This window comes from Xenopus tropicalis, chromosome 10 (genome assembly GCF_000004195.4).
Source record: "Xenopus tropicalis strain Nigerian chromosome 10, UCB_Xtro_10.0, whole genome shotgun sequence".
Taxonomy (NCBI): domain Eukaryota; kingdom Metazoa; phylum Chordata; class Amphibia; order Anura; family Pipidae; genus Xenopus; species Xenopus tropicalis.
The window spans coordinates 4,586,042-4,613,501 of NC_030686.2; the positions used below are offsets into that span (position 1 = coordinate 4,586,042).

The 27,460-nt window shown below is 49.7% G+C and overlaps 1 protein-coding gene across 3 annotated transcripts in view; it reads right to left on the reverse strand.

Annotated features, from left to right (window-relative positions):
- lama5 (laminin subunit alpha 5) overlaps positions 1-27,460 on the reverse strand; it is an 83,880-nt gene that overhangs the window by 15,486 nt on the left and 40,934 nt on the right. Inside the window, exons 7-55 of one of the 3 annotated variants that reach the window (XM_012952647.3) lie at positions 26,250-26,365; positions 25,617-25,735; positions 24,365-24,455; positions 23,934-24,068; positions 23,169-23,234; positions 22,079-22,219; positions 21,414-21,551; positions 21,063-21,197; positions 20,722-20,856; positions 20,223-20,360; positions 19,817-19,869; positions 16,989-17,088; positions 16,848-16,900; positions 15,275-15,380; positions 14,295-14,394; positions 13,961-14,117; positions 13,152-13,290; positions 12,452-12,594; positions 12,261-12,367; positions 12,027-12,180; positions 11,769-11,929; positions 10,774-10,882; positions 10,586-10,683; positions 10,214-10,421; positions 9,981-10,107; positions 9,762-9,901; positions 9,559-9,674; positions 9,233-9,441; positions 8,943-9,147; positions 7,596-7,740; positions 7,118-7,258; positions 6,871-7,032; positions 6,481-6,585; positions 6,301-6,384; positions 5,878-6,108; positions 5,681-5,794; positions 5,176-5,303; positions 4,996-5,076; positions 4,675-4,889; positions 4,293-4,393; positions 3,648-3,828; positions 3,422-3,565; positions 2,956-3,107; positions 2,765-2,875; positions 2,441-2,552; positions 1,995-2,168; positions 1,541-1,737; positions 1,055-1,171; positions 806-960 (exon numbers count right to left, since the gene is read on the reverse strand). In XM_012952647.3, the coding sequence (XP_012808101.2) occupies positions 806-960; positions 1,055-1,171; positions 1,541-1,737; positions 1,995-2,168; positions 2,441-2,552; positions 2,765-2,875; positions 2,956-3,107; positions 3,422-3,565; positions 3,648-3,828; positions 4,293-4,393; positions 4,675-4,889; positions 4,996-5,076; positions 5,176-5,303; positions 5,681-5,794; positions 5,878-6,108; positions 6,301-6,384; positions 6,481-6,585; positions 6,871-7,032; positions 7,118-7,258; positions 7,596-7,740; positions 8,943-9,147; positions 9,233-9,441; positions 9,559-9,674; positions 9,762-9,901; positions 9,981-10,107; positions 10,214-10,421; positions 10,586-10,683; positions 10,774-10,882; positions 11,769-11,929; positions 12,027-12,180; positions 12,261-12,367; positions 12,452-12,594; positions 13,152-13,290; positions 13,961-14,117; positions 14,295-14,394; positions 15,275-15,380; positions 16,848-16,900; positions 16,989-17,088; positions 19,817-19,869; positions 20,223-20,360; positions 20,722-20,856; positions 21,063-21,197; positions 21,414-21,551; positions 22,079-22,219; positions 23,169-23,234; positions 23,934-24,068; positions 24,365-24,455; positions 25,617-25,735; positions 26,250-26,365 (6,549 nt within the window). The remainder of the gene's footprint in view (positions 1-805; positions 961-1,054; positions 1,172-1,540; positions 1,738-1,994; positions 2,169-2,440; positions 2,553-2,764; positions 2,876-2,955; positions 3,108-3,421; positions 3,566-3,647; positions 3,829-4,292; positions 4,394-4,674; positions 4,890-4,995; positions 5,077-5,175; positions 5,304-5,680; positions 5,795-5,877; positions 6,109-6,300; positions 6,385-6,480; positions 6,586-6,870; positions 7,033-7,117; positions 7,259-7,595; positions 7,741-8,942; positions 9,148-9,232; positions 9,442-9,558; positions 9,675-9,761; positions 9,902-9,980; positions 10,108-10,213; positions 10,422-10,585; positions 10,684-10,773; positions 10,883-11,768; positions 11,930-12,026; positions 12,181-12,260; positions 12,368-12,451; positions 12,595-13,151; positions 13,291-13,960; positions 14,118-14,294; positions 14,395-15,274; positions 15,381-16,847; positions 16,901-16,988; positions 17,089-19,816; positions 19,870-20,222; positions 20,361-20,721; positions 20,857-21,062; positions 21,198-21,413; positions 21,552-22,078; positions 22,220-23,168; positions 23,235-23,933; positions 24,069-24,364; positions 24,456-25,616; positions 25,736-26,249; positions 26,366-27,460) is intronic. The other 2 variants (XM_012952648.3, XM_018097871.2) reach the window with 2 other exon arrangements.

The following is a 27,460-nucleotide window of genomic DNA, read 5'->3' on the forward strand; positions in this document are numbered from 1 at the left end:
AGATAAAAACTGTAGGGCAATATGGTGATGATAGGCCAAGTTGAAGACAGTGGACAAAGGCGGAGACAGTAAAGCAAGACTGCAGTAGTAGGGCAAGATAAGGACACTAGGGCAACATGAGGACAGTAGAAGAAGATGGAGACAGTAGGGCAAGATGAGGACAGTAGGGCAAGATGAGGACAGTAGGGCAAGATGAGGACAGTAGGGCAAGATGGAGACAGTGGGGCAAGATGGAGACAGTGGGGCAAGATGGGGACAGTAGGGCAAGATGGAGACAGTAGGGCAAGATAAGGACACTAGGGCAACATGAGGACAGTAGAAGAAGATGGAGACAGTAGGGCAAGATGAGGACAGTAGGGCAAGATGAGGACAGTAGGGCAAGATGGAGACAGTAGGGCAAGATGGAGACAGTGGGGCAAGATGGAGACAGTGGGGCAAGATGGGGACAGTAGGGCAAGATGGAGACAGTAGGGCAAGATGGAGACAGTAGGACAAGATGGAGACAGTAGGGCAAGATGGAGACAGTAGGACAAGATGGAGACAGTAGGGCAAGAGGGAGACAGTAGGGCAAGAGGGAGACAGTAGGGCAAGATGAGGACAGTAGGGCAAGATGGAGACAGTAGGGCAAGATGGAAGACAGTAGGACAAGATGGAGACAGTAGGGCAAGATGGAGACAGTAGGGCAAGATGGAGATAGTAGGACAAAGATGGAGACTGTAGTACAAGATGGAGACAGTAGGGCAAGATGAAGACAAGATATTAGTGTTGTCCAACACCTGAAGGCCATATTGTAATATACCCTCACCTAAACAAGGCCTTTGCCAGTTGCCCTAAATCCTTTGCGTGCATCTCGGCCTTCTCCACTATAGGGATCTTGCTGCTCGCTGGAGAGAACTTCTTTCCCTTTTCTATCAGAGACCCCCGTGCTCCGTCGAGGCCCGCCGCCAGCTTCTCATATTCCTGAAAATAGAGGTGAGCCTGTTATCCCCCGCACCTCATGGCCCCTGCAACTGATGGGGCTTCTAAGACTCATAGTTTATTAGTCTCCTCTTACCTCCTTCAGGTTTTCCATCGTTTGTAGAAGATCAGACACTTGCACAAGGGCGTCCTCCGCCATCTTTATTGCCGACACCAACTCACTGTGCTGTTTCTTCAGGTCACTGACTTTTAGCTTCAGAATGTAAGGGGCAAAGGGGTATCAGTAACACATACATTAACACAATTACATTAAAATACATTTTCATACCCAAAGCTGTAGGTCCTTCAAAGCTTCAAGCAACTTCTTTGAAGACCAACATTTGATCACGACCCATTCTTTTTTCCCATAACAAGTTACAGATATATAAAACAATGCTTTATCAGCCATTTATCCATGTTTCCAAGAATGCCTAGGGTGCCAAATGTGTTCACCCTATCTGACCTTAAGGCTCAGCACCCTGGACTATCAAGAGCAAGTAGACATTCTCGCCCTAGGTGGCTGTGAGGCTGGGCATCTCAAGCCACTGCTCTGGGCTTGTGAACCACTGCGCTATGGACCTACCAGATATTCCTCCAGAGTATTTTGGTTAATGCTGTTGAGATCCTCTGTCTGTCGGGTCTTGTTCACGGCCTCGTTAAGAGCATCTCGTAGATCCATGACTTCCGAGCTGTAGGTATCCAGCCTCCGCTTGGTCTCACTGAGAAGCTCCTGGTTCGTCTGTTGGCTGCTGACAAGTTCTGCCTTTACCCGATTCAACACTGGGCATAGAGGGAAAGTACATTAATATGAGTTGGTGGGAGTTAGGGCAAGAAACTCCCTGATACCCCTGAGGCTATATCCATAATGATGAACTTACCCTTTGAGCTTTAATGTTCTAGCTATTCTTTTAAAAGAGCATCAAATAAAGCTTCTTAGTTAGGATTATCTATCAACTAGTTCAGCCTTGAGGCATTATATATGTATGGAATATTAAAACGGGACATTCGGTGCCAGCATTAACCCTTCAGCTGCTCACGTTTTATGCTTTCGTTGTACTCCTTCCTCGCCAGGTGACTTGGGTGCTGGAAATCCCTGGCTCTCAGCTCCCTCATCATGCGTTCCACCTCGGACATGATCCGCCGGAACTCCTCGGTGGAGGTGACGTTGCTGCTGCTGGACGATCCGATTTTCTTCAGCTGTTCCACCATTCCTAGGAGACAAGTATGGCAGCTCCATATAACCCATTGGCGCGCTATGCACAATAGAAGGACAGTGGAATAGGACGACGGGTGGGAAGAGCCTGACATTCGTATTCAACGTTGGGTTGTAAAGGATTAAAGAACGTCCTTCCTTCAGCTATAAATGATACTGTACAGCTCCCAGCATCCTTCTGTTGTCAGGGCATTCTGGGAGTTGTACACAATGTCTACCAGGAGGCAAGTCGCTCTCCCTTCCAGATAAAAGATATCACTTGTCTCTTACCCTGAGTAACGTTGCAAAGCGTCTGCACTTTGTTGAGCAGGTCTCCGGCCCGCTGATGGGTGTTTTTAGTTGCCCTTTGCACGCTGATGGCTGTCCTGTTTGTCATATTCACCTGCAAAGGAAAGGGGTTTTTTGAGTGGGGCATAGTTCCAAAGCTAGCAAGCCTTCTGCCACTTATATTCGACCACCAGGGGCGCTGTTTTATTAGAATCTATGAGTTTAAATTTACCAAATCAACTCATATAGACAGATAAACCCATTATACAGTATTTTTCCCTTTGTTACATCTCCCCCTGCTGGTGGAAGCAGAATGTGCAACCTCACCTTGTCCTGCAGGGCATCTAGATCCTGTGCAAGGCTGATACTGTGATCTTCCATGTCATCGGCCTTATCCTTTATGCCATTAATTGTGCCCTGGTACTGAAGCCAGAGCTCCTGCAAATCACAGCAACCATAGTAAGAAATGGCCATAGACAACGCAACACAAAATGAGCCATCATGGACAAGTCCCCTACCGTCAGATTGGCGATGGAGGTGTTGAGGGCGCTGAGATGGTTCCAGGCGATGGCGCTGACACTCAGGTTGGCAAGTTGGTCACCGATGCCGGGGAGGAAATGGCCATTTCGATCGAGATCTTCCAGCAAGGTCACCACGCAGCTGTCACAGGCTGCATCGAGAGAGAAAGGAAGGAGAATGAGACCCACGTGTAGGTGATATGATTGGATGGGGGTTAGGGTTAAACATTCCCCTGCAGCACCTAAAGCTGAACTACTACCTCACCCCCCAGGGAAGGAGTTGCTTTTGCACCTCATTCTGCACAGTATACAATCTCCTGAGCACAAAGAGAGGAGCAACCAAAACTGCTTCCCCCAGGCACCACAGCACATTGTCTATTTCAATTTAGTAGCTTATACAGGTGGGCAATCAGGGGGCCCTCACTAGATCCGAATTCAGATGCCACAGAGCAGGAGAGTTACTCACGCTCGCATTTCAGAATGTCTGGCCCGTGGCTGACGGGGATCTCATATTGGCGGCTACAGGTGTCGCACTGCTTCCCGGTCAGTCCGTCGCTGCACTGGCACTCGCCCGTTCGTGGGTCACAGGAGCCACCTTTACAGTGACACTCTGCCAAAGAAACATACCAGTATGAGGGTATCGCATATTGTGTGCCATGAAGAGTTAAAGTTCTGCAAGCAACGTCACTTACTTGTGCAACCACTTGGGCTGAACCCCCAGTACCCCGGGGCACATTGCTGGCATTGAGCGCCGGTAATCCCTGGAAGACAGAGGCACTGACCGCTCACAGGGTCACACCTGGCGCTGGCCGAACCCGCGGCACAGGAGCATTTGTGGCAGCCAGAGCATCCATTGTAGCCATAGTACCCTTCCTGCAGGAGGAGACATGGAGCAGAGTGAGAACTAAGAAGAGCTGCGCTCATCCAATCAGATTCCATAGCTCTCTTCTATATTACTGGGGACAAAGGGACCATGGGTTTGCCTTCACCCTATAAAGGTCCCCATACACGGGCAGATGTTGTCAAGCGAGTGGATCTTCTCCCGATATCCCCACCTACGGGTGGGCAATATCGGGAGAATCCAGGATAACGACGGGCATAGCAAAATTCGGTCCAGGGACCGCATCAACGAGCCGATGAGGTCCCCGATCCGACTAGATTTTCTAACCTGCCCGATCGAGATCTGGGCGATTTCAGGCCAGATGTCGGTCGGGCAGGCCCGTCGGTAGTGCCCCTACATGGGCCAATTATCTGCAGAATCGATCTAAGGGACCCATATCGGTTGTGGGTTTGCGCCAGTGTTTGTGTGTTCTTATGGCAAGGCGGCATGAATTTACCTCACAGCGGTCACAGCGAGACCCCGTCACGCCAGGTCTGCAGGAACATCTTCCAGTCCTGGAATCACATGATTGGGTTCCACACGGCGAGCAGTCGCACCCTGCAATACAGAACATATCGCTCTCGTTAATCACGGCCCATTCTCCCAACGGTGCAGTTGAGGGCTGTAAAACTATACGGCCAGCCCATATGATGCCCATGTTTGTCGAGGGTGCAACCTGCACCCTAAATTTCAAGCCACAATACAGATTTGTTGCATTTTGCCTCTGTTCCCCAAAGCCTGAGATATCTCGGCATGTGTTCCCTACCAACTTGTGGAAGAAACTAATGCCAACACTCCAATATCTTCAGACTTCTACGTAATTAAAGACAGATTCTTACTGGTGCAGTTTTTGGCTCTCACTGCATCTCCGTAGAACCCGGGAGCGCACACTTCGCAATGCGTCCCGGCCGTGTTAAACATACAACTGGAACAGGTGCCGAACAGGGGATCGCAGTCGCTGAAAAGCATGTTGGAATCGGTGTTCCCGTTGCAGTCGCAGGGCTTGCAGGAACTGCCAATCACCATGGGGTTTCCATAGAAACCTGGTGCACACCTAGCAACACAAAACAATAGGTGGCATTTAAGGATAAATGACTGTAGATATGTATCTACATTGCCCAAATGCATTCATTTTGGGACCTTCTTCCCTCATTACCCACCTCTCACAGTTGGCACCGGCGTAGCCCAGTCTGCAGAGACACTGGAAGGTGGAGCCTCTTTGAAAACATCCAATGGCGAAACTGTAAGATAAAAGAAGGCGGGACATGGTAGGTCGGCTTTCAGGTTCTGAAAGAATTGGACTGATATGCCATACGTCTATCTAGGTGAAGGGCACTTACTTGTTGGACGGCACTGACAGGGGACAGGGGCAGGACACGCACTGCAAGGATCCATCCACTGTCCCGTTCGACACAAATCCATCTTTGCACCTCTCACACCGATCCCCTTCTGTATTGTGCTGGCATTTCTATGAGACATAAAGCAGAGACAAGGTCTAACAGAAGTTGCCAAGCAATCACCGTCTATGTAGGTACCGTATATAATCGAGTATAAGCCGAGTTTTTCAGCACCAAAAATGTGCTGAAAAACTAACTATACTCGAGTATAAGGATTCGAAGATGGAACGAGTTTGTTGGGCGCACCCCCGCCCCAGTGACTTACTCCGGTTCCCCTGCGGCTCCCTCCAGCTTGCCCCCCATGCGGCTCACTCTGGCTTCCCCCCTAGCTACTTCCTCCACCTCCCCCCAGTGACTTCCTCCGGTTCCCGGAGTTTGTTGTGCTTATATTCGGATCGGCTTATACTCGAGTATATACTCGAGTATATACTTAAGCCTAAGTACTTACCACACAAGCGCCTGTGCCGGGCAAACACTGGTCGGAGTGACCACCACAGTTGCATGGTACACACTTGCCCAAGAAAAGACCTTTGGTGTCCCTGTAATACCCAGGAGCACATTCCTAAAACAAGGGGAAAAAAACACTGAAATAACCATCGGAACTGTGATAGTGAGATTTCTATTGGCCATTAAACGTGTAGGTACCTGACAGGAATCGCCCAGGTAGTTAGCCGGACACATGCACAATTCCACCTCCGGGGCTCGGACTCCGACGCTGCTTTCATGGCCAATGTCCAGGAAGACTCTGCGCAGTGACACGGAGGAAGACGACTGCGAGTTCAGAGCTCGGATCAGAAGCTGCTCCAGATTGGCCAACACCATCATGAGCTCTTCACGTGACACGGGGTTGTACGTCTGAACATGGACAAAGTTACCCTGCACGGGGCCAACAAAGCAGATGAAACCTTAAGAGTCAGACGATCACGTTGGCATTTTTATTTACTGATGCTCTGGAGCCCACACTCCGAAATGAGACAGACGTGGCCAAGATAAAACTGCTTCTATTAAGAAGTATTAGTAGAGAAGTATCAGTATTAGATCCTAATTGCTACCCCAAATGACGCTTACCTCAACCAAATGTATTCGGCCATGGTAATGTTCTCCTGACATTGGGTATCTGGTCTGCAAATGTGCAATGCTCATCTGATTGCCCTATAGAAGGAAATGATGGTTTGGTTAAAAGCCGCTCGCGAGGACTCCTTGGGGCCGTTGGTTTTTGGCTGGCCCATAACCGGACAATTCTAATACCTTCAGAATAATATCTGGTCTCCTTTCCACTGGGATATTGGGTTGGTCTCCTCTTATTGCTTTGGAATGGAGCTCATAGCGGAGGAATCCACCATATGATGAAACCTGCAATGGAATCAATATTCTGAATGAGTAAATGTTCTTCCACACTCTTTGCAGCACCTAACGGTCACTCAACCTCACTCAATTAGGTTGTAACTGCTGAATTGTTCTAGAAATAACTATGGTTTATCATGGATTTGGTTTAGACGTTGGAAAGCCATACTTACTAAACCATAAGGTCTTCAAGAGCAATTAGTGAAAGCAAGAAAAGAGAAGAGGAAGAAGATGGACAACTGAGAACTGAAGAAATGTTTACAAAGAGGAGAAACTGCAAAGGTGTGGGCTTACCCGGTCTCCCAGGTATGAACGAGGCGCGTGCCAGTAGAACTCCTGGTAGACATCAGGAACATCCTCAAGATTGGCATCAACGAGCCCTTCCTCTGGGCGGACAGAAATCTCCACCTCTTGTCGGTCTCCACCCACCAACACCCATCCGTTCATATCACTAAACTGTGGAAAACACATAGACGCTTAACACGGGGGGCCTGGGAGAACATACGTTGGGATAATCTGTAGGACTATGGGTTGGGCTTACCTCTGCTCGATGTTTGGAAGCTGTGTGGCAGCGATCGGTGGCTCCAAAACAGAAGCATCTGGTACAGCCTTTTGGGTTAGCGGCATCCAGGTAGAAGGTGCCCAAGCGGCAATGGTCACAGGTCAGGCCTTCAACGTTCTCCTAGAAGGGCCACAAGAAAACAGGCAGTTACACTTTGGAGCCGAGGTACGTTGTCCCTCCGAGGAGCTCACAGTTATGTGCCGAGGTTGCCAGAACTGAAGAAGTCCATCATTCCTACTCTGCAAGACATCTTGTACTGACAATGTCTTTACCTTCTTCATGTTATGATGCCTTGGTGGCCCATTTCCACTTATCTGAACTGAAAGCTTGACCTACTTTCTAACAACCAGAATTGACACCTGGTTTTGCCCAAGAATCCTCTAGCAGATGGGCCCGAAACACACCTTGGTCCACCTCAAACCCACCCAGATATTTACCGAACATGGGGATCACTTACCTTGCAATGACATTGTCCAGTAACAGGGTCGCAGATGCTCAGCTCCACCCCATCTCGGTTGCAGTTGCAGGGTCGGCAGGCAGGGTAGCCGTAGAACCCAGGGGCGCACCGCTCACACCTCCTGCCCACAACGTTTGGCATGCATCTATAGGGTGGAGGGCATAAAGGCCAAGTTTCACGACATGGTGCACAATTTGGGCAATTTCTCCTGCTGAATCTGGCTAGCATAGTTAGTTTGTGGCATCTTTCTGCACAGGCATTGAGCAAATTAAGGGTTTTTTATCACTAATTCTATACCTTAAAGGGGTGGTTCACCTGTTTTTTTTTTTATTATTTGTAGTTTTTGAATCTTTTGGTCTTTGTTTATTTGTTATAGTTTTTGAATTATTTCCCTTCTTCTTCTGACTCTTTCCAGCTTTCAAATGGGGGTCACTGACCCCGGCAGCCAAAACCTATTGCTCTGTGAGGCTCCAGTTTTATTGTTATTGTTACTTTTTATTACTTATCTTTTTATTCAGCCCCTCCCCTATTCATATACCAGTCTCTCAATCAAACTACTCCCTGGTTGCTAAGGTAATTGGAGCCCTAGCAACAGGATAACTGACCCCGGCAGCCAAACCCTATTGCTCTGTGAGGCTCCAGTTTTATTGTTATTGTTACTTTTTATTCCTTATCTTTCAGTTCAGCCCCTCTCCTATTCATAGTCCCAGCTCTCATTCAAACCAATGTCTTGTTGCTAGGGTAAACAAGACCCTAGCAACCAGAGCTGATGAAATACCAAATTGGAGAGCTGCTAAACAGACGTAAACCATACAAAATAAGACCAAATGCAAAGTATGTACATGATACTAAATGTTTCATTTAATGGTGAATAACCATTATGTATATTGGAATACAATACACTAGTATTTTTATATGTACATTCGTATGTATGAGTATCTGTAGGAGCTGCCATACTACTGTTTCTGCCCCCCGTTTCAGTGACGCCAGGGTTGATTTATGGGTGCCAAATGGTTACACAGAGGTTTTTACAGTACTAATAAAATCCATCCCTGCTGATAGGATGGCGCTCAGCACTTGGCCGCGTTATCCTGCCCTGTGGTTTTCAGCTTTGCATTGGATTTCACGGTCTCTATTTCTTACGGGAAAAACGGCAACAGCTGCAGCATTCCCTGGGTTTTATTGGGCCAATCCGCCAGTACAGAACGGATCCCTGAGCTAATGTGTCAGATAATCACGGAGTATCGGAAATGGAACTGAACACACAGGGCAGTCTGTACTCAGGGGCACGTTCATTGGGGCACGTGGGGCAGAACCAAGGAAAGTTCATTCCAGTTGAAGACTTACGTGCATTGCCCAGTCTGTATGTCGCATCCTGGTTCCGTCTTGTTCTGCAGCCCAGTTGGAGAGCAGTTGCACTCCTCACAGCCAACCAGAGGATGGCAACCGAATGCCTGGGGCTGGCACACAACGCAGTCTGGTTTTATGGTGCGGGGGGGGCAGATACATTGGCCGGTCACCTCATCGCAGAGCCGAGAGCCACAGTCACAAGCTGCAGGGCAGAGAATGAGAAGCGTCATTGTAGCCAGGACCCATAGCGGAGTAACGCCCGGGATATATTCATTATCGGCACTCACGTCTGCAGTTGGGGAATCCCCAATAGCCGGTGGCACAGCGGGAGCAGTCTCTGCCAATGACATTGGGCCGGCAGTTGCATTGCCCTCCGTGGGGTTCACAGGCAGTGCCCAAAGCTCCGGCTTCGTGGCAGTCACAAGGCTGGGCACCATTGTTATAAAAAAGAGAGAGGGAGATGGCGGCGTCTCTGCAGAACTTGCTATTGGCAGGGCTGGAAGGGAAAACAATTTTGGTAATTGCTTTTTATTTTTAATTACGGCACCACTGTTATTATCCAGCTGCCCAATTACACGGCAAGGGTCTATGGCTACCACCCCGGGCTCCTTACTTGCTCTGGAAGCTGTTGGCTCCGCACTGGCTGATAAAGTGATAGGATTTATCCAGCGGTTCTTCCACCAGATAACTGGAACTGTAACTGTCCTCTGGAATTACCAACACGTATTCCTATTTCCAGAGAGAAAAGCCACAATTAGGGCGGTGAAACCGAGGAACAAGAACTGCACAAAGATGGATCCCGGGAGTCAGACTTACTATCCAGACAATCCTGCCATCTGGAACACGTATGGTCACGGAGAAATTGTTGTCCGTCACGTCTAGAACGACCTGGTTCTCCGACACTACTAAACTGCGGCAGCCGTAACCGTGGGGGCAGAAAGTAGCGTTGGCTGAACCTAAAAGCAAAATGTTCTAATTAATCCCCTCGAACTGCACCCCACGGCCTCATATTTGCAATAACAGCATTGTCCTTACCTTGCCAGACGCGCCCGCCTTGTACCCGCACCTCAATGGCAAAGGTTTGGTGGGACGGCTGATAATAGTGCACAATGAATGCATAGCGCCCCGGGCTTTGGACTTGTCCGTTGTATCCCACCACCGACTGAGAGAACAAAAACACAGAACAAAACAAGTTGGTAGATGGTTCGGTCCTGTTCTAGTCACACGTATTGTATGATGGGAATATGATGGGGGTTATGTCTCCTTACCTGCACAGGGTGCAAATGGACCAGTCTAGTGGAATCAACAGCAGTCGGGGGCAGAGTCTCCGGCTGGGATGGAACAGCCTGTCCATCTGGGGAGGATGGGACAAATCCCTGAGAGAGCGGAATGTTGTTGGGAATAGATCCAGTCCTTCCTTCTGACAAGACCACCGACTGTGATGGCTTCTGGAATCTTGAGGGAACGCAGGACCCACTGTGGATGATGAGGAAAAAGCACAGGTTTGACAAGTACCAGTGGCACTATGGCACTTTATAGCCAGGGATGTGGATGGTATGACCTGCGGCACTTAGGATTAATGATACTGTTTCGAATTAAATGTTTTGCAGTGCCCTTCCACTAGGGGGCGCCACCGTTACCTGCTTGGAGAGAAGGTGCCGTGGGTAGCGATGCAGTGAACTCGAGGGCTGACGTACTCCATAGAGAACTGCTCGGCAGGAATCAGATAGACCTTACTCTGTAAGAAAACAGAGCAGTAATTCCAGTTAAGCGCAGTCGGGCCACAGTGGGACAAAGACGGGCCACATTGTAACAAAAATACACTCACCAGGTAGAAGTGTGTGCGGTCTGCAGAGAAGCGAATGGTGGCTTCCGTGGTGAGGTCAAACGTGGCCACTCTGTGATGTTGGTCTAAAGCCACCCCTCGGCACAGGAAGCTGCAAAAGCACATTTGGTAAGCTCCTAAGCACCATGGTCACATTATGGTCTCATCATGGTCACATGGCCACCAAAGTACAAATACAGCACCCGCTGTTATTGTGGCTCTCTATTTAATCTTCATATTCCTGAACCTGAATTTCCAAAGACCTGCCCCAACCTGGGTTTGCACAGACCTGTATTTGCCCCAACCTGAATTTGCACAGACCTGTACCTGCCCCAACCTGAATTTGCACAGACCTGTACCTGCCCCAACCTGAATTTGCACAGACCTGTACCTGCCCCAACCTGAATTTGCACAGACCTGTACCTGCCCCAACCTGAATTTGGCACAGACCTGTACCTGCCCCAACCTGAATTTGCACAGACCCGTACCTGCCCCAACCTGAATTTGCACAGACCCGTACCTGCCCCAACCTGAATTTGCACAGACCTGTACCTGCCCCAACCTGAATTTGGCACAGACCCGTACCTGCCCCAACCTGAATTTGCACAGACCCGTACCTGCCCCAACCTGAATTTGCACAGACCCGTACCTGCCCCAACCTGAATTTGCACAGACCTGTACCTGCCCCAACCTGAATTTGGCACAGACCTGTACCTGCCCCAACCTGAATTTGCACAGACCTGTACCTGCCCCAACCTGAATTTGGCACAGACCTGTACCTGCCCCAACCTGAATTTGCACAGACCTGTACCTGCCCCAACCTGAATTTGCACAGACCCGTACCTGCCCCAACCTGAATTTGCACAGACCCGTACCTGCCCCAACCTGAATTTGCACAGACCCGTACCTGCCCCAACCTGCATTTGCACAGACCCGTACCTGCCCCAACCTGAATTTGCACAGACCTGTACCTGCCCCAACCTGAATTTGGCACTGACCTGTATTTGCAGGGGTAGAAGGCGAAAGTCCCCTGCTGGGGGCGATGTGGAGGAGAGTTCACCGTAATGATTGTGTTTTGCACCTCCTCCTCATTGGCGTATTCCACTAGAACCACGTAGCGCCCAGGGTGGGGCACAGCCATGCGGAACTGGACATCGACCTTCAGAAAAGAAAATAAACCACATCTCAAACTGATCTAAATAGTCGAAAATATAGAACGTGTGACTGGTCCAAAAAGCTTGCAGTCCAACGCTTACATCATTTCCATAGCACATCGCCATTGGTGGGTGGCGTGGTGTGATGTGCTCCAATTGGCATGGTCTAGGCAGGCTGTTATCCAATCGGCATATGCCATCACTTCCGCCAGAAGCTGAAAATCCATCCAGGGGCAGATACTTGTAGAGGAGGCAACTGGGAAAAGAGCAAGAGCCGATTAGTGAGATTATTAATTGTATTGCGGTGCCAAAGCCAAGTGGTGGTAGGTTCCTTACTTCTTGGAGTTCTGCTCCGGGGTGGGAGAGTAGGTACAAGCCTCGGTGACCTTCACCTGAAGAATTGGAGCCTCGTAATATGCACTGGGCAACAGGACCAGGTAGTCCTAAAACAGAAAGAATTTGGGGGTTGAGGGAAGAACCGAGAGTGGTCTCGTTACAACATATCTGCAAAGACGTAGGAAACTCACCAGCAGAACATTCTCCACCTCGATGACTACAGACCAGACATTGGGGTTCAGGACAAACGGTTCCCCAAAACTGCTCTGCGGGACTGTGACAAAGGCGGGCTCGGTGCTTGGCGGGAAGACAATGCGCTTGGTCTGTTCAGAGCCTGTGTAAGAGGGATAAAATGGAGTCAGAGGTCCCATTATCAGAGCCTCAAACTTGAGGAGACCAATAGTGTGAATCTCGGTTGCCCAACTTGGACCCATATTTATATGTAATTATAAACATTTTATAATAGATTGATGGCACATACTATTAAGGCACAATTCTCCCTCCCTATAGGGTTACAGGGTTCACCTGACCTTGAGAAGTTGGTGCAGCGGTGACCTCCGGAAACAGGAGACCGTTCACAATAAAACCTATGGGGCTTTTAGTTACACTCTAGAAGTAATTCATTCTATCAAGGGAAAAGCCTCATCAGATCTGATTCTGCCTGTTTAGGATTCCACCCCCCTTACAGAACTAATGGGACATTCCACAGCTTGCAGAGGATCAGTGCTGCCCACTGGAATGTACCATGTCCAACTCTGCAAGGGCAGCGACTTAGAGCTGTTTGTTTAGGCTTCCACCTCCGGCCGACGACTAATGAGACATTCTGTAGCTTGCTGAGGATCAGATCTGCTTGTTGGAACATACCAACAGGGCTGAAACACGGGTACTTACAGTTGGCACAAGCATTAAACTTCCTCTCTTCGATGAAGGAGACCTTGCCGTGCACACTGTCCGCCCCTCTGTTCACAAATCGGAAAACCACTCGGAAGAGGTCGGGAGATGTGACGTTGATGGTCAGTACCACCTTAGGCTGCAAAGGGCAAGGAACATAATCACATTATCTTTATTATCTTCTACATTGCTTCGAAGGTTCTTCCACCCCAAGAGGACCCAGTTTACAGCCCACCAGTTGCCTAGGTGAGGGGCCCTGCCAAGAAGTAGAATGGAATACCTTGGGCCATGTCCCTGCTCTGCCTTGACCTTGCCTTATTATAACAAAACTCCACCCATAATTGGTCCAGACGTGCCCAACGTCCCACAATTCCTTCCCCATGTATTCCACCTTAGAGTCTCTTGGGGTCCCCATTTGTCACAGGGCTCCAGATTAGAGATCCTGGAACGGCACAATTTCAGAACCAACGTTCTAGATGTTTCTAAGTGGGTTTCATGAAAGTGGAGCCAACAAGAAAACCCAATATTTTGACTTTCCAACCCTCTGATTTGAGATCCTGGAACGGCACAATTTCAGAACCAACATTCTAGATTAAAGTGGGTTTCGTTAAAGTGGAGCCAACAAGAAACCTGAATATTTAGTGACTTTCCAACCCACTGATTTGAGATCCTGGAACGGCACAATTTCAGAACCAACATTCTAGATGTTTCTAAGTGGGCTTCGTTAAAGTGGAGCCAACCAGAAAACCCAATATTTTGTGACTTTCCAACCTACTGATTCGAGACTTTCCGACCCTACTGTTCTGTACCTGAAAGGGCGACATCTGAGCGTATCCCCGCCAGCTAAAATTCTCAAACTCCAGAGGGTTGTAGCCAAAGCGAACGGGCCTCCCATCCTCCGTCACACCGTCCTCTACCTCGTACCTCAGGTGATGAAGGTCGGGAAAGTAGTGACCAGGTGTCGGCCTTTGGTAGTCGCGGGGAAGGGATAAAACCACAGTCAAGAACATCAGTGAATGAGCTACAGACCAACCAATGAGCAGCTGGTGTTTTCAATATAAAGAAACGTAGACTCGGGGGGTGGAAGGGTCTAACTCAGGGGGACCCTAATGTAGCGCCAATACAATATCCCTCCCCACTCACTGGTTACACTGGGATCCTTGCACGTTCTCCCGGCACTGGCAACCTCCAGTCTTCTCGTGGCATGCCAGCCCAATGGAGCCTCCGATGTCGCACTGGCATCCTGTAGGGCAGAAAGCACCTGGTGAGTGAGCGGTGCCAAGAGCCACACATCTCATTAGGCCGAACGAGCCAAGGGCAGGCAGCGCCAAGCCTATTTATAGGCGGATTAAGGAAGGCACGCGGAACACAACAGGGCAACCACTTGCTCTCTTAATGGGACATCAAGGGAAGTTTCCATCAATGCAATTAGAAGGGAATTTATCATCACATGCCAAGTGTCCAATTACTACGAGAGGGACAGTGTAATCCGAAGCCAATGGCCGGAAAGGAGGAGTTTCAGCCCAGGGAATGATCTGTGTGAGATGGACTTAAGGTCCCCATACACGGGCCGATAGTAGCTGCCGATATGGGTCCCTTAGACCGATTCGGCAGCTAATCGGCCTGTGTAGGGGCACTAACGACGGGCCTGCCTGACCGATATCTGGCCTGAAATCAGCCAGATCTTGATCGGGCAGGTTAGAAAATCTAGTCGGATCGGGGACCGCATCGGCTCGTTTATGCGGCCCCCGGACCGATTTTACCTAAACCCGTCATTATAATTCGATCGTTTGGCCCCAGGGCCACCCGTAGGTGGGGATATCGGGAGAAGATCCGCTCACTTGGCGATCTGCCAGCGTATGGCCACCTTTATGGGAAAACACAAGTCGTCAACAGCTCTGTTACTAAACTACAACTCGCAACACCAAGAAGATAAGAGTTTTAGTTTAGCAAGAGCTGCAGGTTGACATGGAAGATATTAATGCAACCAAAATCTGACCAAACGAGGTCTGTGGCTTTATAGGAGAACATGCAATGCTCCGATTGGCTTGACATGGACCTAGAAGGAAGTTAGTGGGATCCCAGGATTTTGTAGGCGGTTCCCCTAGGGCCCCTAGACTTACCTTGGCACCCGAAGTAGCTGCTGGGCTGCAGGTTGTAGTAGCCGTCCTTACAGGTGCTGCACGTACGGCTGCAGATGTTGGGCTTACAGAAGCACTGGCCGGTTGCCTGCCGAACAAACCAACATAGGCTGAGAGCTGATCATGGCCGACACTTCTACCCAAGAAGCATTTCTAAGTCCCATCCAAGTCCACCTTAGACCTGGGAAGGAAGCCTGCACAGCTAGATAGGCTTCCCAACACGTATATGGCTTCCCAGTAGTGCAAATAAATAAAATACCAGGATCCGTTTGCCACTCGGCTCAAATGAAGCGTGACCTGAATGTGCCACTGAGCGATCCAGAATTCTGTTACCACGAGGCTCCGGCACCGAGTGAAACGGGGAAACGGCTGAAATGAATCTTTACTTTCCCTTGCCAGCAAAGTGAGTAGGGGGGTCATGAAAGGGAAATCTCCCCCCTCTGCACGCCCAGCACTTCTCTGGCTATAAATTAAGATCCGTTCAGTATCTCAGATGTTTCACTCCGGTTAACCCCTCGCTTTCCCTGCGGCACATTATCCCAGTTTTCTGCACCCTGATTGGTTATGAGACTCTCTGGAGCCGTCTCCTTTCCAACAGTGTTAAATTATCTCTAAAATGCTTTCATTTTAGTGCAAAACGAATCAGATTCCCATAATGCTCAGCACAGGGAGAGACATTCTGGGCTCAGAAGCTGCCATTTCCAGTACAATAAGCTGCCTGGCTTCAGCAATATTGGCATTTGGGAAACCTTTATTGGCTCTGCCTGGTCAAATCTTCCAAAAAAAGCACCGAAAACCCCCCTTTCACGCCTCAGTCCTCCACTTTCCCAAATCGCCAACCTCCACCCTCCTCAGTCTCCACCTGAACTTCCAAAAATTGCATCCGATACCCACACTTCCCAAGCCCTTCCTCAACCCCTGGGGCTCCAACTGTCTCCAACCTCTATACCAGGGGTCCTCAAACTTTTTAAACAGGGGGCCAGTTCACGGTCCCTCAGACTGTTGGGGGGCCAGACTATAGTTAGTCCTCAAACTACAGCCCCCCCTGCACCCCACCTCACCCCTGGCTACTACCTATGTGCCTGGGCTGAGGACCAAGCTGAGGCAACAGGTAGTAGCCAGGGGTGAGGATGCAGCAGGGGCCGGGTAAATGACCTTGGGGGGCCATATCCGGCCCGTGGGCCATAGTTTGAGGATCCCTGCTCTATAACTTCAAACTTTTTGCCTTCAAAACCCCAACAGTTATCAGCCCCTCCAACCAGCCTTGATGCCTACCAGCCTTGATGCCTCCCAGTCTTTAACCCCCAGTCCCCTAACAGTTCCCAGTGTCTCCAGCCTCCCTGAACATTATCCAACCTCTATAGCCCCCAGTCTGACACATTTACCCCTACCTGTCTATAATGTCCCTACCAACCAATCTCCACAAATCCCAATGCCTTCCTGGTCTCCAAACTCAACCCATTTTCTACCCCCCAAACACTGTGCTGCCCAGTCGTGGCCCCCAAACAGACATTATAATGGCCACGTCTCTCACGGTTTAGGATACGAGACTTACCTGCCGACATTCTCCCACTCCGTTTATGGTGCCGTCAGATCCACACTGGCATCCTGTGGGGCACAGAGAGCAAACTGGCATTAGCATGGTGGCAAGGACTTAGTGTGCCCTTCCCTGGGCAGAGAGGGTGGCATTTCTTACTTGTGCATCCGTGGGGGTTTTCAGGGGCCAGATTCCAGTACAAAGGCTTGCACTTATCACACGCCGGCCCCTCCACATGATCCCGGCACTCGCAGGACCCCTGCGGCACGAGGCAAAACAAGAGAAGGGACTGTAAGATCCAGGTGGGACCCAACATATTTCCCCCGAGAGAGGGAGAAATGAGGAGAGCATTCTAGTTCTCTCCCACCAGGGCTGGCCAATCAGTGGCTCCCTCCCACTGCACCCACGGCTCTCCCCAGCACCTTTAATGGGTCACAGGGAGACCAATGGGAACCTCATTCCGAGACAGGCCAAACACACTGGGACTTCAATCAAGTCTCCTCGGTCCCCTCCCTTGTTACCCGATGCGGGGGCTCGGCATTCCCGCGGCTCAGGGGTAAAGCATCCGCTTCTTCTCATTCACCCTGAGCTTCCCAACCCCACCCTCCCAGAGTCTTCACCCTCCCCGAGTCTTCACCCTCACGTCATTCCCAGCCTGGTGCAAAGTCAGCAACGGATCAATTTCCTTCCCAGGGCACTGGCTGTGCTATTAATTTCCCTCTAATCCCCCCGTATCCCTCATCTGCCCCCCCAGAGTCCCTAACAAGACCAGTGTGACAAGAGACATCTGAGCAAAGGGCAACAGGTGAGACAGAGCCTGCACCTCTGTATATTTGTATTTATACATATGGGTAGGGGGTGCCATAGTGTTTCCCTTAGACAGTACAGTATGGGGGTACAGCTTATTGTGTGCCCAGAACATTCCTTCTCTGTATATTTGTATTTATACATATGGGTAGGGGGTGCCATAGTGTTTCCCTTAGACAGTACAGTATGGGGGTACAGCTTATTGTGTGCCCAGAACATTCCTTCTCTGTATATTTGTATTTATACATATGGGTAGGGGGTGCCATAGTGTTTCCCTTAGACAGTACAGTATGGGGGTACAGCTTATTGTGTGCCCAGAACATTCCTTCTCTGTATATTTGTATTTATACATATGGGTAGGGGGTGCCATAGTGTTTCCCTTAGACAGTACAGTATGGGGGTACAGCTTATTGTGTGCCCAGAACATTCCTTCTCTGTATATTTGTATTTATACATATGGGTAGGGGGTGCCATAGTGTTTCCCTTAGACAGTACAGTATGGGGGTACAGCTTATTGTGTGCCCAGAACATTCCTTCTCTGTATATTTGTATTATACATATGGGTAGGGGGTGCCATAGTGTTTCCCTTAGACAGTACAGTATGGGGGTACAGCTTATTGTGTGCCCAGAACATTCCCTCTCTGTATATTTGTATTTATACATATGGGTAGGGGGTGCCATAGTGTTTCCCTTAGACAGTACAGTATGGGGGTACAGCTTATTGTGTGCCCAGAACATTCCTTCTCTGTATATTTGTATTTATACATATGGGTAGGGGGTGCCATAGTGTTTCCCTTAGACAGTACAGTATGGGGGTACAGCTTATTGTGTGCCCAGAACATTCCTTCTCTGTATATTTGTATTTATACATATGGGTAGGGGGTGCCATAGTGTGTCCCTTAGACAGTACAGTATGGGGGTACAGCTTATTGTGTGCCCAGAACATTCCTTCTCTGTATATTTGTATTTATACATATGGGTAGGGGGTGCCATAGTGTTTCCCTTAGACAGTACAGTATGGGGGTACAGCTTATTGTGTGCCCAGAACATTCCCTCTCTGTATATTTGTATTTATACATATGGGTAGGGGTGCCATAGTGTTTCCCTTAGACAGTACAGTATGGGGGTACAGCTTATTGTGTGCCCAGAACATTCCTTCTCTGTATATTTGTATTTATACATATGGGTAGGGGGTGCCATAGTGTTTCCCTTAGACAGTACAGTATGGGGGTACAGCTTATTGTGTGCCCAGAACATTCCCTCTCTGTATATTTGTATTTATACATATGGGTAGGAGGTGCCATAGTGTTTCCCTTAGACAGTACAGTATGGGGGTACAGCTTGTGTGCCCAGAACATTCCTTCTCTGTATATTTGTATTTATACATATGGGTAGGGGGTGCCATAGTGTTTCCCTTAGACAGTACAGTATGGGGGTACAGCTTATTGTGTGCCCAGAACATTCCTTCTCTGTATATTTGTATTTATACATATGGGTAGGGGGTGCCATAGTGTTTCCCTTAGACAGTACAGTATGGGGGTACAGCTTATTGTGTGCCCAGAACATTCCCTCTCTGTATATTTGTATTTATACATATGGGTAGGAGGTGCCATAGTGTTTCCCTTAGACAGTACAGTATGGGGGTACAGCTTGTGTGCCCAGAACATTCCTTCTCTGTATATTTGTATTTATACATATGGGTAGGGGGTGCCATAGTGTTTCCCTTAGACAGTACAGTATGGGGGTACAGCTTATTGTGTGCCCAGAACATTCCTTCTCTGTATATTTGTATTTATACATATGGGTAGGGGGTGCCATAGTGTTTCCCTTAGACAGTACAGTATGGGGGTACAGCTTATTGTGTGCCCAGAACATTCCCTCTCTGTATATTTGTATTTATACATATGGGTAGGAGGTGCCATAGTGTTTCCCTTAGACAGTACAGTATGGGGGTACAGCTTGTGTGCCCAGAACATTCCTTCTCTGTATATTTGTATTTATACATATGGGTAGGGGGTGCCATAGTGTTTCCCTTAGACAGTACAGTATGGGGGTACAGCTTATTGTGTGCCCAGAACATTCCTTCTCGGTGGCCATTGTGTTTCCCTATTATTAGCGGAAGGTTAATTACTATTTGGGGAGAACAAGGCAGAGGGAAAGGGAGAATATTCTGCGCTTACCTCCAGGGAGTTGACACTAAGAGACTTCGATCCAGACGGGTTGCAAGGACCAACTGCAGAAAACATAGGATTATTATTACACCAGAACTACAAATCCCAGCATTCCTTACCAGCTGGAGTGGTGGTTTCTAAACTCTCCTGGCTGAATCCATCGCAGGTAACTCTAGGCAGCAGTACTGTCACACAGACTTTAGCCATAAGGGTAAATTCATCCATTTCCGTGTCTATTTCCCCAATACTGTGTATAGATCTAGAGCCACCGCCATAAAGCGAGAGACAACTGCTGCTCATTGGGCATTTAGCAATGAAACCAATAAACCTAAAGTTTAGGTTTATTTGCCCTTTAATCAGAGCCAGGAAGCAAACCCGCCACCATTCCTCGCCGCTGCGCGTCTGCGGATCTCACCTTGGCAGTCGGGGAAGCCGTACGTTCCGGGGGCGCAGGAGTCGCATCGCAAGCCGGTAATGGAGTGACGACAAAGGCACTGCCCGCTCTGCGGGTTGCACGTGTTGCGTAGTGACCCCTCGGCGGAGCAGTGACAAGCTGCATGCAGAAAATAGCCAATCACTGCGAAAGCCACGCCCACCAAGCATCAGCACCAACGCATGCCATGCAGCAGCAGCAGCAAGCATCTGTCATAGCCCCCATCTACATGCATTGGCACTTTCTTATATCAAAGGGAAACTCAACCACAGTTTCTGCCATTGAAACCACTGCCTGGTTGCTAGGATCAGTGGGAGCTTAGCAACCAGTAACTAGGTTTACTTCCCCTTGAATACAATAAAGAAGCTGAGCGCCAAAGGCGGAGTTTAACATGCAAACGAACTTGTATGTAGAAGCCCAGGTTCCTAAGCAACATGCCGTACCCCCCCCCCCCCAAAATGTGTGCATAGCGCAGACTCACGTGTACAGCTGGGGTAGCCATAGTGGCCGGCGGCGCACTGACTGCAGGAGGGCCCCGCGTAATTGGGGTGACACTGGCAGTGACCCGTAGGCGTGCAGTTATTGTCCGCAGCACCCCGAGGATCGCAGGAGCAAGCTGCAGGAATAGAACACACGGCGTTGGGCAATGTGGCATTATGGGTAGGGGCCCCTCTCCAGGAGCAAAAAGTTTCAGTTGGTCAGTTTTGTGTGGCTGAAGTAAAAGCAAGCATCCTATTGGCTGTTATTAATTACTGGAATGGGCCCCATTTAGCCCAGATGTGGCGCCTACATGGGCATCTGAGCCAACATACAGGGTAGTACCTTGGCAGTGAGGGTAGGAGTGATATCCCATGATGCACTGCTCACAGCGCGGGCCGTCGTACTCGGGCTTACACAGGCAGCGTCCGGTTGAGTCACAGCCTTGCGGTAAAGTGCCGACGGGACTGCAGCCGCACACTGAGGAAGGAGAGAGAAGGGTTAAAATAATATAATTTCCGTTATACCCTCCCCAGGCAGCAGGGGGCGCCCTGCAGTTTCTCTATATTACTCCTAATTGCTCCCAGACGTAGCTGGATATATGAAATAGGTTATTATATAACTAGGGAGGGGGTCAAGGCAACCCGGCCCCAGGGCATGATGGGTAGGGGTGTGTTATTTCCAGGGGCAACTCACATTGGCACAGGGGGTAGTTGAAAAAGCCCGGGGCACATTGATCACAAAGGAACCCTTCAAATCCGCTGCGGCACTGGCACTGCCCGCTCTCTCTGTCGCAGGTTCCGTCCAACACGCCCGGTCCTGAGCACTGACAGTCTGCGAGACAGCAAAGGGCAGCATTAGCCGGGCCGGCAACCCCCCCACTGGGCAAGCGAATGCCCCCAGTTACTTACCAGTAATTTCTGCCCCTGGGCTGCCCTCTTTCCCATGGGCACACAGCAACAGTGAATCCATTCTCCCCCAGAACTTACCCTGGTGCAGAACCTCTGGCTTCTGTGCTGTTGTCCTTCCCATGGTCACCCAGGGAGGAGGGGCTTAATAGCTTAATACAAACACCCAAGCAAGGGAAAGTAAAACCACCAGCAGCTTTACTAAATAATAATAAAACTTGACATCTGGTTTGCTGTCGGTGATCCCTAGAGATCAGTGCAGGGCTGAACCCACCCACCAAGCCCCACCCATTGCCCGACCATGGGGAAGAGAGCAGCCCAGAGTCAGGAAGTGCCCAGAACCAGAGCTGGGTAATGCAGGGCGGGCACTGGATTCACTTACCCATAATGCCAGCGTCACCCAACGTGGACTTTAAAGCCACTAACAATGGGGAAAATGCAGAATGAACGTACCCAGGCAGCTGGGGCCGAAGAATCCGGGGGCGCAGGTTTCGCACGAATCCCCCCGGTAGTTGGGTTTGCAGACACAGGCGCCGACAAAAGGGTCCTTACGGCAAGCGTTCCCCTCGGTCCCGGCAACGTGGCAGTCACAGTCTGAGAGAGAATCCCGGTCAGTTCCGACTCCCTGCACCCCAGTGTTACAGCCCCACAAACCTCTCAACCAATTACACTGATCTCCAGCAGAGGGCGCTGTCGCTGCATTTGTAACACTATAAGTAACATCACTTTCCTTTCCGCTTCAACAATTCCCTCTACATAGTAACCACCTAGTAACCACATAGCAACCACATAGTACCAACTGTACCAGGCTCATGTCTATAAGTTACAACCCTACAAAGCTTTCTACTATTTGATCCAAGGGGAGACAAATATTTCCTATGCTGATGCTAAGATCCCCTTTCCTCCCCACCCCCAATAAATCACTCATTCCCCCTCTCTTGGTAGGGAACCCCATAACCTGACTGCCCTTACAGTAAGGAGCCCCTTCCTATGCTGATGGTGAGATCTCCTTTCCTCCCCACCCCCAATGTATCACTCATTCCCCCTCTCATGGTAGGGAATCCCATATCCTGACTGCCCTTACAGTAAGGAACCCCTTCCTATGCTGATGGTGAGATCTCCTTTCCTCCCCACCCCCAATGTATTACTCATTCCCCCCCTCTTGGTAGGGAATCCCATATCCTGACTGCCCTTACAGTAAGGAACCCCTTCCTATGCTGATGGTGAGATCTCCTTTCCTCCCCACCCCAATGTATCACTCATTCCCCCTCTCTTGGTAGGGAATCCCATATCCTGACTGCCCTTACAGTAAGGAACCCCTTCCTATGCTGATGGTGAGATCTCCTTTCCTCCCCACCCCAATGTATCACTCATTCCCCCTCTCTTGGTAGGGAATCCCATATCCTGACTACCCTTACAGTAAGGAACCCCTTCCTATGCTGATGGTGAGATCTCCTTATGTAGTTCCCTTAAGATAGGGCTTTTACTGGTAAATATTAATTGGGATAATGAACAGATAATGGGGAGGGGGGATTAAACTTACTGATTATTTCTCCGACCGTTAGGACCTGTTCCCCGGTGCCTCCGCCATTGGGTGTATCTGGAACAGCTGAGAGACAAACGACAGAAACACAGAATTAGAGCAGAAGACTAAGGACACTTTCTTGCCTGTTTGTTCTTTGTCGCCCCCTGCTGTCACATTGCAGGAACTGCACACTTGGGTAACACCACAATTGATTTATAGATCCATACAGGTCTCCTGCTAATAAAAGACCTCACCTTTTACCCAATACCCTATGTAACTACTGATTAACTAGCTGGTTACTCTACAAACCCTTCTATCTAATCTGCCCAATTCCCATCAACCCACATTGCTCAGATTTAGCCTAATGCCCAGAATAAGATTGATAAAGCAGCAAAGGGGAACTTGGCCTTTAAATAAACCATTTGTGTGCTGGACCCTTCTCTCTCCAGCCTGGGAAGTGCCCCCGGCAACCCCACGGCAGACTGATCACGAGGCTCGCTCTTTATTGTTATTATAATTTTATTAGACACCCCCCCCCCTCCCATTCATCTCCCAGTCTGACATGCTGGTCAGGGCCCGGCTGTGAGGGTCAGCGGGCCCCAAGCAAACTTAAAGCAGCCGCAGAGCAACAAAAAGTAATAAAGTAACACTGTTAAGGCAAATATGCCCTTTAAAGAATTTAAAGGGGAATTAAACCTAAGGAAGTCACTTGAATATGTTGCAGAGAGTAAGGAATAAAGTAACGTTGCCCTTGGGATTCTGGGAAGGAAGATGGAGCCTTACGGTAGCAGAGTGGGAAGTCCATGTAGCCTTCGGCGCAGGACTCACAAGTCTCCCCGGTGTAGTTGGGTTTGCAGTAGCACCTTCCCGTCAGATCCTCGCAGGAACCGTCCATGAATTCAGAGTCACAGCTACAGCCTGTGGGGGCAGCAAGGAGGTCAAGTACCCAGGGCTTGGGACTGGGAACCAGCAAGAATGACCATCAAGCACCAGTAAAGATGGCAACCTACAGCCCCGGCCCTTCTCTTATCTCATTGGCTGGAAAGGACAATTGATTTGCATACGGACTCCCCTCCCACCCAATCCATTTGTTCCCCAGGGGCTTGATTCAATGAGGCCAAATGCTACAACAGCTACAGGTTGTAACAAAATGCCTTAAGGCAGTGGATTATGGGTAAAGACAACTGTGGGCAGTAGAGGTAGGTTGTACTTACGCAGGCACGTGTGGGGGGAGTCGCTGGGGTGGTCGGGGGATTTATAGTAACCCACAATGCAACGCTCACAGTTGACACCATCTGTGTTATGCTGAAAGATAGAGGAGCATTAGAATAAGTGGTCACATGACTGCCCCCTCATATTCATTATATTCCTGTACCCCTGCCCCCCAACATCTCATTCCCAAACCAAGGGCATCAATATGAAGTTGCCCCTCCCCTTGCTGCTATAACTGCCCCTACCCTTCTGGGAAGGTTCCCACTAGATGGTGGAACAGTGTTGCTGGGAGTTGCTCCCATTCAGCCACAAGGGCATTAGTGAGGTTGGGCAGTGATGTTGGGGGTCAGGCTCACAGTCGGGGTTCCATCCCACAGGGGCTCAGTTGGGTTGCCCCTCCCCTTGCTGCTATAACTGCCCCTGCCCTTCTGGGAAGGTTCCCACTAGATGTTGGAACAGTGTTGCTGGGAGTTGCTCCCATTCAGCCACAAGGGCATTAGTGAGGTTGGGCAGTGATGTTGGGGGTCAGGCTCACAGTCGGGGTTCCATCCCACAGGGGGTCAGTTGGGTTGCCCCTCCCTTGCTGCTATAACTGCCCCTGCCCTTCTGGGAAGGTTCCCACTAGATGGTGGAACAGTGTTGCTGGGAGTTGCTCCCATTCAGCCACAAGAGCATTAGTGAGGTTGGGCAGTGATGTTGGGGGTCAGGCTCACAGTCGGGGTTCCATCCCACAGGGGGGCAGTTGGGTCCCCCCTCCCCTTGCTGCTATAACTGCCCCTGCCCTTCTGGGAAGGTTCCCACTAGATGGTGGAACAGTGTTGCTGGGAGTTGCTCCCATTCAGCCACAAGGGCATTAGTGAGGTTGGGCAGTGATGTTGGGGGTCAGGCTCACAGTCGGGGTTCCATCCACAGGGGGTCAGTTGGGTTGCCCCTCCCCTTGCTGCTATAACTGCCCCTGCCCTTCTGGGAAGGTTCCCACTAGATGGTGGAACAGTGTTGCTGGGAGTTGCTCCCATTCAGCCACAAGGGCATTAGTGAGGTTGGGCAGTGATGTTGGGGGTCAGGCTCACAGTCGGGGTTCCATCCCACAGGGGGTCAGTTGGGTTGCCCCTCCCCTTGCTGCTATAACTGCCCCTGCCCTTCTGGGAAGGTTCCCACTAGATGGTGGAACAGTGTTGCTGGGAGTTGCTCCCATTCAGCCACAAGAGCATTAGTGAGGTTGGGCAGTGATGTTGGGGTTCAGGCTCCTCTCACCTGACAATCCACACAGACTCCTCCCCCTACAAAGTCCCCATGTTGGTCCATGCTGGCTCGGCGTCTCTCCACTTCTGGGTCGTAGTAACAGTCGTACGCGTGGCCATTACAGTTACAGGCTACAGAAGAACAAAACAAACATTAAACAGCAGCCTGGCCGCCCAGAGTGTAAGCTCAATGGGTCACTATCTGCTCTCACCATAGATTTCCTATTATTTACCTTTAGGCTCAGCAACCAATGGCAGAGGGGGCTGCAAGGAGTAAATCTGCCATTCATTGGCTGTGAAGGGGGTGTGGCTTGCGGGATACTGGGTGCATCAGGGGTGTGGTTTAGTATAATGAGTCTAAGTGGGGGGGGGATCAGGGGCGTGGCTATATGTCCTGGGGTCATTTTACTGTCATTAGAAGCCTTTCTACTGCCCAGGGGCCTAGGTGACCAATGGGTTAATATTTTGGGGCCCCCACTAACTTAATATTATGGGGCCCCATGGTTCCAAATGTCGACCCTAAAGGTCCCCTTTGGCCCTCCATCCATAGACCTGGGGTCATTTGGGAATCCCCCTCCCCCAGCCAATTAATCCTGAGCCATCACTCGGCCCAAGAGCTGACATTCATGGTTGCACAACTACATACGTTCACACTCATTGGCGTTATCCTTGGTGGCCGGCTTCCACGGCAACTGGTGGTAACCAGGGCAACAGGTGTCGCAGGAGGTGCCGCAGGTATTGTGTTGGCAGTCGCAATGTAGCCTGGGGGGGCGGGGAGAGAAAGTTGCATTGAAAATGGTGAATTTCATTTTGCACAGCATAATAAATAGGGTGGGGGGGGGAAAGGGTCTGTCTAACCAGCTGCCCCACCTCTAACCAGCACCAAGAATTTCAGCTCAGCACCCTGACCTGTCTTATCTCTGAACCCCCCCCCCCCCTTCGTACAAGGCCGGACCTCTGGTTTCACTCATAGTGAATTCCTCTGCCCAGAACTAGGGAGTCAGAACTGTCAGTGAGAGAATGTACTGGGGCTGCACTACTAGCTTACTGTGTGCCCAGAGCATTCCTTCTCTGTATATTTGTATTTATACATATGGGTAGGGGGTGCCATAGTGTTTCCCTTAGACAGTACAGTATGGGGGTACAGCTTATTGTGTGCCCAGAACATTCCTTCTCTGTATATTTGTATTTATACATATGGGTAGGGGGTGCCATAGTGTTTCCCTTAGACAGTACAGTATGGGGGTACAGCTTATTGTGTGCCCAGAACATTCCCTCTCTGTATATTTGTATTTATACATATGGGTAGGAGGTGCCATAGTGTTTCCCTTAGACAGTACAGTATGGGGGTACAGCTTATTGTGTGCCCAGAACATTCCTTCTCTGTATATTTGTATTTACATACGCTTATTGTGTGCCCAGAACATTCCTTCTCTGTATATTTGTATTTATACATATGGGTAGGAGGTGCCATAGTGTTTCCCTTAGACAGTACAGTATGGGGGTACAGCTTATTGTGTGCCCAGAACATTCCTTCTCTGTATATTTGTATTTATACATATGGGTAGGAGGTGCCATAGTGTTTCCCTTAGACAGTACAGTATGGGGGTACAGCTTATTGTGTGCCCAGAACATTCCTTCTCTGTGTATTTGTATTTATACATATGGGTAGGAGGTGCCATAGTGTTTCCCTTAGACAGTACAGTATGGGGGTACAGCTTATTGTGTGCCCAGAGCATTCCTTCTCTGTATATTTGTATTTATACATATGGTAGGAGGTGCCATAGTGTTTCCCTTAGACAGTACAGTATGGGGGTACAGGCTTATTGTGTGCCCAGAGCATTCCTTCTCTGTATA